The sequence below is a fragment of the Gobius niger genome, assembly GCF_951799975.1.
Source record: "Gobius niger genome assembly, chromosome: 8".
Taxonomy (NCBI): Eukaryota; Metazoa; Chordata; class Actinopteri; order Gobiiformes; family Gobiidae; genus Gobius; species Gobius niger.
In genome coordinates, this window is record NC_136859.1 from 17,009,395 (window position 1) to 17,023,977 (window position 14,583).

General features: G+C 41.5%; 1 protein-coding gene across 1 annotated transcript; it reads right to left on the minus strand.

The window, feature by feature from the left end:
- Window positions 1–1,093: 1,093 nt before the first annotated feature.
- oprd1b (opioid receptor, delta 1b) lies at window positions 1,094–3,605 on the minus strand. Its single transcript, XM_079561666.1, has 3 exons — window positions 3,210–3,605; window positions 1,800–2,155; window positions 1,094–1,701 (listed from the first exon to the last, which is right to left on the minus strand). Exons 1-3 carry the CDS (start codon window positions 3,452–3,454, stop codon window positions 1,172–1,174), a joined length of 1,131 nt encoding a protein of 376 aa, XP_079417792.1. The 5' UTR covers window positions 3,455–3,605; the 3' UTR covers window positions 1,094–1,171.
- Between the last annotated feature and the right edge of the window lie 10,978 nt (window positions 3,606–14,583).

Sequence of the window (14,583 nt, forward strand, 5' to 3'; positions counted from 1 at the left end):
AAAGTACAGATCCTCAAAAACTAGTAAGTAAATTTACTGTGACTGACCACGTCTGATCATTGGAGTTGATGTAAAAGCAACGCCACCGAAAACAATTGTCAAAGCTCTTTAGACAAAAATCACATTTAAAGCACTTGTTTTGATAAATACATAATCATTACTCATCATTTGTCTTTTATATACAGCTGATTGCACAGTACATAAGTCATCACTCCATCTAGGAGCAACAACATCATACATTTACATGCCTTTAAATTGTTCTCCAGTGTATAAGTATGTGCCAGTTAAAGACAAAATTATGAACTCAAAAAGAAAATGTAAATGAGAAATGCATAAGCGCCAAGGCCCTGTTATTTCATCTCTGTTAAATATCGATGTAACCATGATTATGTGCGTAGGCATTATCTCTAATTAGTTCTCTCTTTCAATGTCACAAACATGAAACTGGATATCACAATTCCAAGATCCCAAGGACAATGAATATATAGCCAGGATTAGACATTGTTATTAGCAGCTCGGCGGTACCGTCCCTACGCAGTCTGTGTAAATGTTGACTACTAATTGCCATGGTAACAAATTGGTTGGTTTGAGCCATGGCTAATCCATTGTTTCTTTCATCCAGGTTAAGTCAGTGTTAATTGAGCTGCAATCACTTCAGGCTTCAAGAAGCAGCTGTATCTCTCTTTTCTATATGTGTTCCAGCTCTAAACAAAGTCATTTAAAGCACAGTCACTGCCAAAGTATTCAGTCACCCTGGTCTTCTTGTTGTCCCGTATTTGTGACTGTGAAGTAGTTACTCAATACACACACTTGATCATTGAAGAAGTGTTTATAAAGAAGAGCTGGGTCCTGAATGGCTTTCCTTATACAGTCATTGTATTACATACTTGACATGGGAAGATTCCATTTCCATTTCAAGGTGTCTATCTGCAGGAACACATGGAAATATACAGAGTTGATGCTCATAACAATAACCTGCAGCTTGAGACTCACAGAGTGTATTGTATTATAATTATAGTATAGCACTATAATTTGATATACAGTGTAGTGCAGACGCTAACGTGCGGGTTTACATAAGACCGTTAGCTTGGCAGTGAGTCTACACCCCTGTAGTAATCTGTGTGACGTCGGTCTGAAGCTCATCTTGAGGGCCCCTCTGTTCCAGGCCTAGTCAGGCCGGAGCCCTCTCCCTCCCCTGAAGTGCACAGATGGAGGCGGGCTCTCTAGCACTGGTGCGCACCCGGCTGAAGCTGCTCTGCTCCATACGTGAGCGGTACGGGAAGCAGAAGTCTCTCAGACACCTCTTGAAGTTTTCATCCAGGAAAGCATAGAGCACTGGGTTCAGACTGCTGTTGGTGTAGCCCAGTGCGATGCACAGGTGCCAGCTGGCTGCGACCAGCAGGTTGTTCTGGTCGATAGGGACCATGGTCCTGATGATGATGAATATGTGGATGGGGGTCCAGCAGACCACAAATGCAGCTACCACCACCAGCACCATCCTAGTGATGCGCCGCAGATTCCTGTCCTTCTCCTTTGAGCCAGACAACAGTCGCACACTCTTCAGCCGCAGGATCATCAGCCCATAGCACACTGTAATGACCAGCACTGGAACCACAAAGGCAAAGATGAACACGCAGATCTTTGTCACTATGTCCCAGTACCAGTCTGGTTCAGGAAACTGGAGTGTGCAGACTGTATTTCCTAAAGAATAAAAACAATTAGAGGCTTGCCAGAATGACCTAAAGGACCTCATTTTAATAATAGCCCCGTCTTTATTGACGCCCTGCACAGTCACTTACCTTTAAGCGTCACCTTAGTAACAGCCATGACAGTGACCGGCACCCCGACCGCAGACGACAGGATCCAGATGCACACGTTGATGATCTTGGCTTTAGCGGGTGTGCGGAAGTCCAGGGCTCTCACTGGATGACACACGGCGATGTAGCGGTCCACGCTCATCATGGTCAGAGTGAAGATGCTGGTGAACATGTTGTAGTAGTCGATGGCGATGACAGCTTTACACAGCAGCTCCCCAAAGGGCCATGTTCTCATCAAGTACTTAGCGCTTTGAAATGGCAGCGTGCTCGTGGCCAGAGCATCAGCCAGAGCCAGGTTGAAGATGTAGATGTTGGTCGCAGTCTTCATTTTGGTGTATCTGTTTGGAAGTTTATTCTCATGAATACACAATTTCAAGGGAATTAGTTATTTAATTCTTATTTCAATTAACTGCATTTCCATTATGATTCATTAAGAGGTTTTATTATAATGTTAGCCTAATAAAAGCCTAAAAGCTTCTTTCCTGAGCCATAGTGTCCGTTAGCCTCCATTAAACTGCACTTCTACACAATTACCACACAGATTTCCTGCTGTTTATGAATGCACATTTAGAGTAGTTATTATGAACATCATATTCAAGTGACGGCTTGGACAAAAACAAACACGGGTGACATAACTAAACTTGCATGAACAAAGTCATTAGCAGTTTTGATTTTTGTTTATTTGTTTATTGATAGGGATCCCCATTTTCTGCAGGTCAATCCTCAGGTCAGCTAATCTTTAATTTCATGAAATATATAATTTATATTGAGGCCATGCACATTTCAAACTATTACTCATAACCTACAGGACAAGAAAGACAATATATTTGATTTTTTTTTTTTTTCTCTGTACATTGTGCCTGACAACAAACCGTACCTGGCTGCAGTGTGTGAGGACTGAGTAGGTGGTGAGTGGGAGTCACTAAGTGGCTCTCAGGCACAAACTGAAGCCAATTACAAAGACACAGCCACTGTGTCACGCGCCAATTACCTGTTTTCGGAACAACAAAAGCTGAAAATGTCAGAGAGGTGCTAGGTAGCCAACTCCGTGTTAAAATGTCGGAATAAACTGGATTCTGGAAGTAGAACTGCTGCTTAATTCCCATGATTCACAAAATGCCAAGACTGTAGGTATTTTTTAATTTTTTTTATTTTTACTAGTTTTGGGTTTGGTCAAATGTTGTTTGCACCATATCACACACATCTTGTTTGCATGATTTAGTTCTTACTCTATCCACTCTTGAGGACTGCCTGAAGTGAGTGTCCTCAGAGGGACCTAATCAAGTTCAATCTTATCTCGGTTTGACTTGGTCTTTCTTTCTTGTAAATTGTCACCATTATATGTATGTAATATTAGGCTAGTTTTTCTTTAGAGTTCTTATACAAGCTCACCTGACCACCCCGTACATGACGAGCACGTTGCCCAGTAGCCCCACCACGCAGATCGCAGAGTACAGCGCGGTGATGCAAACAGCCAGGATCAAACTCCCCGCGTCCCTCGCCACGGCAGTATTGTTTCTCTCTGAGGATAAAAGGAGCAAGTTCTCCATCAATGTAGCGTTGGCAGGAGTCACGGAGACTGTGTGGCGCTCTCTCAAATCTCCGACTGTGTCGGGAGAAAGTGTAAAAGGCTCCATGTTTCAAGAAAATAGCCAAGTTAGGCGCATAGAAGGAGGTTTGAGTCCTGCGGGTAATGCGCAGCTGCAGATGCGTTCACAGAAAAGACGCACAAAGTAAGGAGCGCTACATGTGTGGAGAGATGTCTGGGGGAGCCTTCTCTCTCCCTCACTGTAGCGCGTGCATGTGACTGTGCGCCCACGTGCACTCTCATCCAGAGTCCGCGAGCTCACCGAACAGGCTTCACTACTGCATTCTGTCATGCTGCCGCTTCTTCCTACTTTTGAAAAGCTCAAAGCCATGAGGTTATTTTATATTCTGCAGGACACCATCTTAAACATACACTGCGCATCTGTCAAAGGCACAGCTTTACAGCTCAATTAGACTTATCTTTATTGAGCCGAGGCTTTTATAGCTGCTCTGCGCGTTGCCAGGCTCCTCTGGCCTGTGTTAGAAGGTCTATTAGAGCGCACCTCTGTGAAATGACTCAGGCATCGTGGGTCAGCAGGCAGAAGAATGAAAGACACCAGTAGGCCTATAAAGATGTGTTACTTTGTAATGGACTTTGACATGTTCATGTTAGCATTTCTTTCTATTAGACCTGCACATGTGCACCATGATGCACACCAAATATATGCTCTACCTTAAAGCCCGGCAGGTTTTACTACATTCTGACACGACTCTGCAGCTGTTGTGAATTTAGAGGCGTCTTAACAAAGCTTTGTGTCTTCACATTCACATGTTGTTCTTGGGACTTGAGAAATTGTTATGTTTATCATGTTAAAGCACATTGTCCAATACAAATATGGTTTGATTTTATTTTTAATCAATCAATGAATTCAATCAAATACAATTCAATGGTTATCACAATCTGCTATGTTCACATCAGCCTCATGTGCTCTTAAAGGATAGACTTGATGATTTGGGGCAATAGGTTATATCAAAATGACAACTCTACACTTATTCCCTATTATGGCTTTCCCCGCATCACCTCAGAGTGCTCGACAGCTGTGATGGTAAAACTCCACAACCATTCGAACAAAAGCAATCCTAAAAAAAACAATAGACCAAGTGGGAACGCTGAAGCTTTTAATGACTTACACAGCAGGCTAGAAAGTACAGGCACAACTTTAATTTCCTTTTTAGTGCGCAGACAGATGAGAACATGTCACTTCATTGCTTTATGATAAGACTTACAATTAGATTAGAATCTCTCCTGTGCTAAAAATAATGTCTGCGCCACAGGGTCAACATGGAGCTGTTCACCAATCCTTACGGCTTCCACTGTTGTGAATCAATATAGGCTCTTAGTAACGGAGTCTTGCTGCTGTTGTTGTTTCACCTTCAGCTTGAGAAACACTCTTGATTAGTCAGTGCGTGCTGGATAATTATGAGCCTCCCTCATCGGCTCAGTTGAAACCCAGTAAAGCAGTTTGCGCATTCCCCAAACCCATAGCAATTAAAGGCAAGGCAAGGCAAGGCAAGGCAAGGATTGTGTTGTCAAAACTACAAAGATTCCTGGTGCATTTCACATAAATAAATGAACAGAGATGTTATAATGTAATGTTATTGTTGGCATTTGGGCCCTGCACTGTGTAAGGTGAGTTTAGTAACAGAGTAGCTCCTCGCCTGTTTTCTCTTCTTGTTGTTTTTAGCAAATGTTATTCCACAAACAATGTTTACCCTCCTAACATAGCGAATACTGTTGTGGTGAAGTTCAATTTATGCCTGAACTCAAGAATATCCTGTTGTCTGTTCAGTTGGAGCAATGGGAGAGACACGGTTTTGGAAGGAAATCTCCAATCTCCATCTCTCCATTGTTTCTGAAGTGATCGGATTCACCGCTCCTTTATGAGACAGTCATCTGACCTCATTCATGCTGAGAGAGAAGGCATTGAACTTTGTGACTTTGTTTTTGTTTCATATGGATAAGTCCAGACATTACAGAGTGAGAGAGTCACCATAAACCAAGTCCAAATGACGGTTACCATAGTTCCCATAAGTGGAATTCTTAGCTGCCCAAGTCAATGTTTTAACGTGGCATCAGTGTTAGGAACGATCCTTCACATATTTCCTTCTGTCAACGCGTCAGGCGGAGGCACTTAAAATACCGCATGAAGGCAGCAGACTTCAGAAAGAGAAAAATGTGGCTTCCAGAGAAACCACATAGGATGAAGAATTCAATCAACACACATGGAGAGAAACCTAGTATTTGCTGTGACAAACACGGGCAACAGGTAAATATAAAACTTTACTCAATAAAACCTATGTCATTACAGAGAGAATGTGAGTGTTTTATTGCCACTACAAAGGTAATGAGTGAATGGGTGACGCTTGTATACTTGTGTTTCAGGGCAGTGGCTGCGTACTCTGGTCCATGGTTACAGTGACATGAAAGATTTTATTACAAAAGCCTCGCTGAAATATCTCCTATTATATCTCACTCTGGCTGCATGTGGATCCACTGACCCACAGAAGAAACATTGGAGCATGGTTGGATGGGCAGGGTACATTATCACATTGTGTTCGAAACCTGTGAGCTGCTTCACTTCACCGGGGTCAGAGAAAGTACCGCATCACTGTATTTCATAATATATAACACTCTGAAGGAGCTAAGCCATAAAGACACATGTGCGTTTGTTTGTAATGAATTAGAGTAGGGTGTCACAATGGATGTACTGTTACTGTACCTCATAATAACTGTAGGCCACATTAGTTTAAAGGCACGCTGCGTAACCTTTATAACATTTTGGAGTGCACTATTTCCAGCAAAACAAAACACGCTCCTAGCTACGTATGAAATGCTATGTTTACAGCAGGTAATCAAAAAATGTATTTAAATAAGCCCGTATAAATCTCATGTTTGGCTGCCTTTTGTTAACATCTCCATGGAGACGAGCTGGAGACGTCCCCACTCCCAGTAAAGTTACAAGTCAGGCCAGGACAGGAGAGAGAACACACATGTTTTTTTCATTTACTAGCCATATTTCAACAATAAAAATATCCATAATAAAATAAATGTTTCTGTTTTATTTTATTTATTGCATGGGGGAAATTTAATGCGGCCAATCAAAACTATGAGCGCATGTCAGCGATACCAAAAACAATGCTATTTCAACCTGAACAGAAAGGTTTTTGTTGGATATGAATCATGTTTGGTGCTCAGACCCCGGCACGAGAAGAAGTGAATCAATGGTATGAAACACATGATGAACGAGTCTTCCGGGATGAGGTCTCAGGCAGCCAGTGGACGACGAGCCTCTACGAGCAGGGTAGAGGTGAGGCCAGGTGGAGGAGGGGCGGAGGAGGGGCGCAGCACGGCGAGGCAAAGAACGAGGGGGCCTTCAGAGAGGAATCCTGGACGATGATTTGTTGAAGCAGGAATGTGGAGGTGCAGCTTGTGATGAAGCCATGATTGGATGATTGGTGAGGTGCAGTCGGAGATGAGGCAATAAACGGAGTGCTACAGGAAGGTCTTCCAGGTTGAATCAGGGGGTAAGGTTCACTTAAACAGATCTCACACATATTTTAAGAAACTAGAAGGTTTTGGATTTCAAACGAGGCTGTAAGCTCTCCAGTCAACACGCTTTGAGATTTGGTCAAGCATAATTGCTAAGGCAGCAGGCAACAGGTTCAGCTTCATTTCTGTGATGGGTTTTCAATAAAAGCATTTAGAAGAGGTCCTAATGCATTTATGCCTCATCTGTGGCTACCTGTAATAAGAGTCAGTCTGTCGAGAGGTGAGCTTTCTATAAACACATGTTATATTCACCCACAATGTAATAAATGTTAGGATTTGTATCTATTACATGAGCAAATTGTTACGCAGTGTGGCTTTAAAATAAGCTCTGAAGGTGTTAAAAATGCATGTGAGGAAAGTTCAGTCATAGCTGAAGTCATCATTAACTTTATTTTTAGTTTTGTTCCGATTTTTTATTTTTATTTTAGACACTGTGACTAAAAATGTACCCCTTCAAACCCTCATCAAGAAGTGTGCCCATCAGAAAGCCACCTCCTCACCCCTCACAGGATGAAATATATGTTCCCTCTTTGCTATGTCATTTCCATTCACTGCTGAACACTGAAGTTTGCGCCATTAGCATAAACGCCTGAGCCCGGACAAATGTTTCCACACACACAAAAATAAGCAAATCCAGTCCTGTTTCAACTTCAAAAGATTTAATCCACAGTTTGATACTGCGTCGTGCAATATTATTCTGATTATGACTCTTATGTTATTTGGCTGTACACTGTTGTGCAGCCGTACAGTGAAAAGGCAGATCCATCTTGTTGTTCCTTTGAGTATAAATTGTGTGGGATGTGGTTTTTGTGGGAGATATTGTGAAACGTCTCCCTTTGTCGACCATAGTTTTTGTGTCTAATTGGGCAGCAGAGAAAAACAATCCTTCATCACCTGTAATTTTGTGTGATGACGCCACAGTCGGGTTTAATCCAGTGAGAGCCCTCCCAGTGCCAAGTGTGTAAGTGCGGGGGCAGTGGTAACAGAGGGGGGCTATTATGCTGCCATCAGGGCTACGCTTTCAGAGTAACTGAGCTCTGTTACTTAAGTAGTTTACTCATGGGTTTAAAGAAAATGATACAGTTACATAGATTTTCTACTTTAGCACATGTTGCAGGAGCTGTAGATAAATCAATAAATCTTGCTTTTGCTGTTTATGCTGATCTTGATGGCATTGTGGGAGACTGAGGCATGTTGTCGCACAGGGTAAATTGTCATAATGCTTCTTTTTCTTTTACTGTGAATTAAAGGACTGAGCACAAAAGTGAAATAGCAGTTTTGCATCTCTTTATAACCTGAATATGACCCTTTTCTAAACAGTCTTATTCAAATCTTGAGGTTTGATTGTTTGATAGCAGATGAAAGTTTCTTATCAATCGATCAAATTGAAAAATGTTTTGCTGTTTAAGTCAGATCTCAGTAAATTGGGTTTGGAACAAGTTGTTCTTTTACAGACATTTTTGTCATTTTTTTTAATCACATTTTTTATAACTTTTGTTGCTTTTCTGTTGCTCTTTTGTGGCTTTTTGTTGCATTTTCAACGCTTTCATTTATCACTGTCTCGTTGGGTTCTTGGTTACTTTTTCATCCTTGTTTGTGTCTTCTTTTCGTCGCTATTTTGACACATTTTCTTTGCTTTTAGATTTGGCTACAGTTGAACTGGAGAAAATGTGCTCAACTCAAGATGTTGGTTAAGACATTCAAATTCTGCAGAAATGAAAGTTACAGAAATGTATTAAGACATTTAAACCCAATGAAGCATTTTGTGCATTCCCCAAACCCATAGCCATTAAAGCAGGACATGTTGATAATGTACAGTTTTCTTCAGCACACACTATTGATTCTACACCTGTGTTAAGGACTATTAAATCAGGCCCAACATGTGCAGTGAGATGTGCACTGTATTGCTCTTAAATTGAGGAGAGAAGTGAAAAAAGAGTGACAACATGCCCCGGTCTTTCAGTCACAATAGTGTACTTTTTGTTGGTGTGTCTCTCATTTCATCGTATTTTTCTCCTGCTTCCGTTTGCTGTCCACCCCCAACTGTGGAGAGCTCCCTGCCGTGGTCCGTATGTGCGCGACATCGCAGAGCACGCAGAAGGCAGAGGAGTGCACTGCAGTATGCTCCAAACTCCAATCACTCCGAGGCACGACTTATACAGGCCCAGCAATAGGTGCCGTCGCCGTGATGCAGCGCTTGTTTATGACACTATTTCCATCGCACTCCCCACTGTGATTTGCGATCAGCTGTTGGTTTACGTGGTGATTCGGTGGCAGTAGCTCAGTTGGTTGAGCGTTCGCCCACTGATCCACAGCTCCCACTCGCCTCCAGTGATTGTGTACATTGGTCTATGCATGTGACTGTGAATGGGTGAGTAGCTCCTTGATGGAAAAGCAACAAGTGCTTAAAGGAGCAGGCCACCGCTTTTCCATACTGAGATATGTTCTTACCTGAGCTTAGACGAGTTGATACGTACCTGGTCAGTCACGCAAAAAGACCAAAGATGTTGTTAGCATTTAGCCTCTCCTCCTCTCCTCTGGGGCCACACAGGGTGAAGTTAGAATCGACCAAGCTCTTCCACGTTTTCCCTATTTAAATACGGTTTAAGTGAGTACATCACGTTCCAAATTATTATGAAAATGGTATTTCAGTGCCATAAAGGTAAAAAAGAAACGTTTTTCAATGAAGCATATGGATGGTGTTGTGTCTCAGGGCTGTTCAATCACTGACATCAATCTCAGACTGTGATGATTAGTTGTCAGTTAAGCCCAGTTAAGGGAAAAACTACTGAAAAAGGACGTTCACCATTATTAAGCAGACCACCATTTTCATGCAATATGGGAAAGAAAAAGGATCTCTGCGGATGAAAAGCATAAAATAGTTGAATGCCTTGGTCTAGGTATGAAAACCTTCGATGTTTCATGAAAGATCAAGCGTAATCATCGTACTGTTCAGAGATTTGTGACTGATTCAGAGCACACACGTGTTTGTGCAGATAAAGGCACAATGAGGACGGTTTCTGCCAGACACATACATCAGATTAGGAGAACAGCTGCTACAAAGCAGAAACTCTCCAAAAACTCACACTTTTAATGGATTTAAGAATTTTGAAGCTGCTATCAAAGAAGGGCTCCTATGTTAAAATATAACTTGACCTGTTAAAGGAACAGGCCACCATTTTTCCATCCTGAGATATGTTCTTACCTGAGGTTAGACGAGTTGATGTGTACTTGTCTGGTCTTTGTGCCCGTTGAAGAGCCTGCTCACTTTTAACTACACCACGTTTGGAGCTATAGGAATATGCTGGGAGAGGCCAAATGATGACAACATCTTTTTGCATGACTGAGCGCACGCACAAAGACCAGACAGGTACGTATCAACTCGTCTGCGCTCAGGTAAGAACATATCTCAGTATGTAAAAATGGTGGCCTGTTCCTTTAAGATGTTTTTGATTCAAATAGCTTTTGATTTCAGTAAACATGACCTCCTAATGCTACAGATTCAACAAATGACCATTTTCAGTTAATTACAAGCTTTAAAATGTATTGAAACTATGAGTTGCACAACAATTTGGAACAATAGATTTTGAGTTTTTTACTACATTTATTTTGGAAAAATAAATAAGGAGTTTTATTCAACTACATTCAACTCGTCTAAGCTCAGGTAAGAACATATCTCAGTATGGAAAAACTGCAGCATTTACCATCATTTTTATTTTTTGTTTAATCATGTGTGTTAATTCTATACCTGCTGTTGTCCCCAATATGAATTCACTTCCATTATTATTATTACATTTTTAAACAGTGCAAGAGTTTATTTTCATTCTGGCTGACGACAAGAAGCAGATGTTCGCACGCCGTCCGCACCTCACTTGTTTGTATCCGGAGCCATCCGCAAAAACAGCAGGAAAAGGTAGAGCAGTTTGTCAGACAATTAGTTACGCAACAGCAAATGTTCTGAGCTGAGGTCTTGATCAGTTTTGTGGTTTCCGTCTGGTGGAAGCAGCAGCAAAATCGATGTAAATAGGTTGACGGAGGCACGTAAAACTAATGAGCACAACCTGGGAATATCTGATGAAATTATGAGTGCAGAAATGCTGTGTGGAGGTGAGGTATAATTACATAAGGATGAACGCAGCCAGGGTGGAAAGGGTTTTGATACTTTAGTCAAGTTATGTGCATTTTGTGAAACTCTTTTTTTAAATGACACGATTTACTGTAAATTTGTATTTGTTCCTGTATAGCACTCCAATCTTCAACTGAACAGCATCAGGTATAAACAGTAATATGTAGTACTTCAAAGCAAAGAACATGAGTCCATCACAAATGTCCTCGACTGAAGTTATATCTACATGAGCTCTGCCATTATGCCGACTTTCCTCTTTAGGTGTTACCATGGAGACATGCTTATAACTATACAAGCACTTTCACTAGTGGGATTTTTAAAGTACAAAGTTATTATTTTGAAGTTTAACTATCTGAAGCAGTGAATCGAGCATTACTGTACTGCACTAATAGTGAAATAAAATTTGTTTTGTTCTCCTTCACAACCCACTAAGTACGCAGTGGGTTGTGAAAAAGGACTGCTCATGTGAATCTTCAGCTTTTAATTTTTTCTTCTTCTTTATTTTAATAAATTGTGAGTTTACAGGCCAGTTTTTCAGAGCATTATTCTGACAGTGACCCTGAAAGCTGTGAAACATGTTAATGAACTCATCCCTGTAAAGAGTTGGAACGTTACAAATGTGTTGTGAATGAGTTTGGACCACAGTTTAAACTGTCGCTCCCTTTCTCATTGTTGTAAACAAAACAAAACAAAAATCTGGTATTTGGCCTTTTGGAAATGTGATGGCTGAGATGATTCATCCATGACGAGCCGTGCACCTCCATCCTGAAGGCAGAGGGGTGAGGTGTGGGTGTGTGGACTGGAGTCGGGCAGTTTGCCCTGTTATGGAGATCTGTGAGACTTTGTGCAGGGAGTCCTGGGATTTCTCCTCCTGTGTTGGCTGCAACCATACTGGTTTACAGATCCACAATCATCATCATGGCAGGCTTAGCAAAGAGACAGATTGATGCTTATTGTTCACATGATTGACTTGTGCGACAGGCCTTTGTATTCTTGGATAAATGTGTTTTCAATGTCTATTTTCCTACAGAATAACAGCATTTATACAACAAGATTCACTCTCTCTTCTGTGAATGATAACTCTTAAAAAAAAAAATCTATAAAAATGATTGAAGTACAAAACGTAAACCTATTTCTCATTATATAAAGTGTCACGTTTCTGCCAGTGCAGAGTCTCCGTGGGTCAGTGGAGGAGTGCGATGCTGCCACATGATGAAGACTCACGGGGGGTGTGGGAAGGTGTCGGATGAAATGAGGGGAAATGTAGAAGTAGCGCAGGAGAGAGGACATTTACAGGGGAGCTCTGCACAGATGTGTTCCGCTGATGAACAGAAGTATTCCTCCTAAACAGACGACATCACACACTCCAGGAGGCAGAGGGAAACAGATTATGTAACTCTCCTGATTATGCACATGACTAGACGGATAAGCAAACCTGCAGTCAGAGCGACAATGTGTTTGTTTGGCCTTGATTGATCTGGAATAACAATAGGTGCATGTTTTAAAATTACATGCAACACACAGATTTCTATTTTACTTTATTATATATGTAGAGACTCAGTGCTTTATCTACATTTTGGACTGGCACTAAAGGTACTCACAGTTGCTTAAAATCCCAAAGTCTAATGAAAGAGGAATGTATAACAGCAAATACCAGGGATCTGAGTCTGGTCCTAAAGAGACTCTGAACTTCTAAAGTTTGAGACGTTTTCAGTACATGACCCAGATATATGACTCTTCAACGCATTGTGTTTGCATTTTAATTATCATAACTAAAAAGATAACCCTGGCCATTGAAATGTTTAACAAGAGCGAAAATGGAGGTGGCCTTGGTGCTTCTGGGGCCTTCACATTTCACTGAATAAAGTTTTGTTCCTTTTCAATAAGCTTGCAGTCCCAATGCCAGGCAATTTTTTAACCTTTCCAAAGAAAGAATGTATTAAAAATTAATATATTGTTGTATTAAAAAGGGCACGAAACACAAACTACATATATTTCAGGTCAACATGAAGCTCCTGTAACTTCAAAATGTACTCACAGAGGCACAAGTAACAATTCATTTTACTCAAGTAAGAGTAAAGATACTTCATTACAATGTTCCTTCTCTACCCCACTGTCATCTGGGGTGCCACAGGGTTCCATCCTTGGCCCGGTCCTGTTCTCACTTTACATGCTGCCGCTCGGGTCCATCATTGCCAGACATAATTTATCATTCCACTTTTATGCTGACGATGTCCAGGTCTACTTACCAGTGCTCCCTAACACTGCCTCTGCTCTTGACTCCCTCCGTAGCTGCCTTTCGGACATTAAACAATGGCTCGCGCAGAACTTTCTCTACCTCAACAAAATCTGAATTTATCTTTTTTGGCTCCAAGGATGTTCCTCAGATTCAGTCCAGGGTCCAGTCCATGATGCCGTCAGGGCAACCTGGGAGTCATCTTTGACCGAGAATTGAACTTCAAAAAACAATTAAATGCTGTGGTCAAAGCCAGCTTTTTCCAGCTGCGCCTTTTGACCAAGGTGAAGCCTTTTCTCTCACACCAAGACCTCGAGAAGGCGGCCCACGCATTTAACGGTTCTCGATTGGACTATTGCAACTACTCTGACCTCCCACAGTCGTCATTCCATCTGTTACAGTTAGTGCAGAATGCAGCAGCCCGTCTTCTCACCGGTTCATCCAGATACAGCCACATCACTCCTGGCCTCTTTCAAACTTGCTTTTAGTACTTAGAGCACACTGAATTGTGTCTAGGTTGTAATTGTTTGGTGTTTTTAAAAAGTTTTTAGCTTTCTGTAAAGCACTTTGGTCCTCCTGGTGTTGTTGTAAAGTGCTGTATAAATAAACTTGAGTAAAATCGAGTAAAAAGTACTGATTGATACAGTATAACAACAATCTTCCAAAAGTTTCTTGTACTTGAGTAAAAGAATACTGAGTACTACCCGCCTCTGGTCACAGTCGGCTATGTTTTTCTATTTGTATCTGCAAACGCTATTGAGAAATGTGTCCTCTTCACTACACTCCTTCAGCAGTGCATGTGGGCCTCGTAGCTCGGGCACAGTGGGCATTCGCAGCGCTGAACCTCAGGGCGGCTCATCTCCACGTCTCCAGCCAGTCATCCTTGGGTCAGGATTACCACGCAGCATAAAATCACAATTGAACAGTGTGGGAAACACAGGCGTAAGAGACCTTTGTAATCAACGTGACACAAAATATCCCCTCTAAGCTGGAAAAGGTGGTTGTCAAGGAAACTGAGGCAGAATCTCCATTTAAGTTTGTGCTGGAAAATATTATAAAAGCTTTGCCCCTGACAGCTGCTTCTGCATAAAAACCTCAAGGACTGAGACTTGCTCACAGCACAAAAACATCAGCAATACCATAAAAAAATACAAGCATAAATAATGGTAAAATATAAACCTCTGAAACTACTCGAGATTCAAGAATTTTGGAGTGATGTGACCATACCCACTTTAGAGGAATGACACATAAATACTTTGTCCAATAC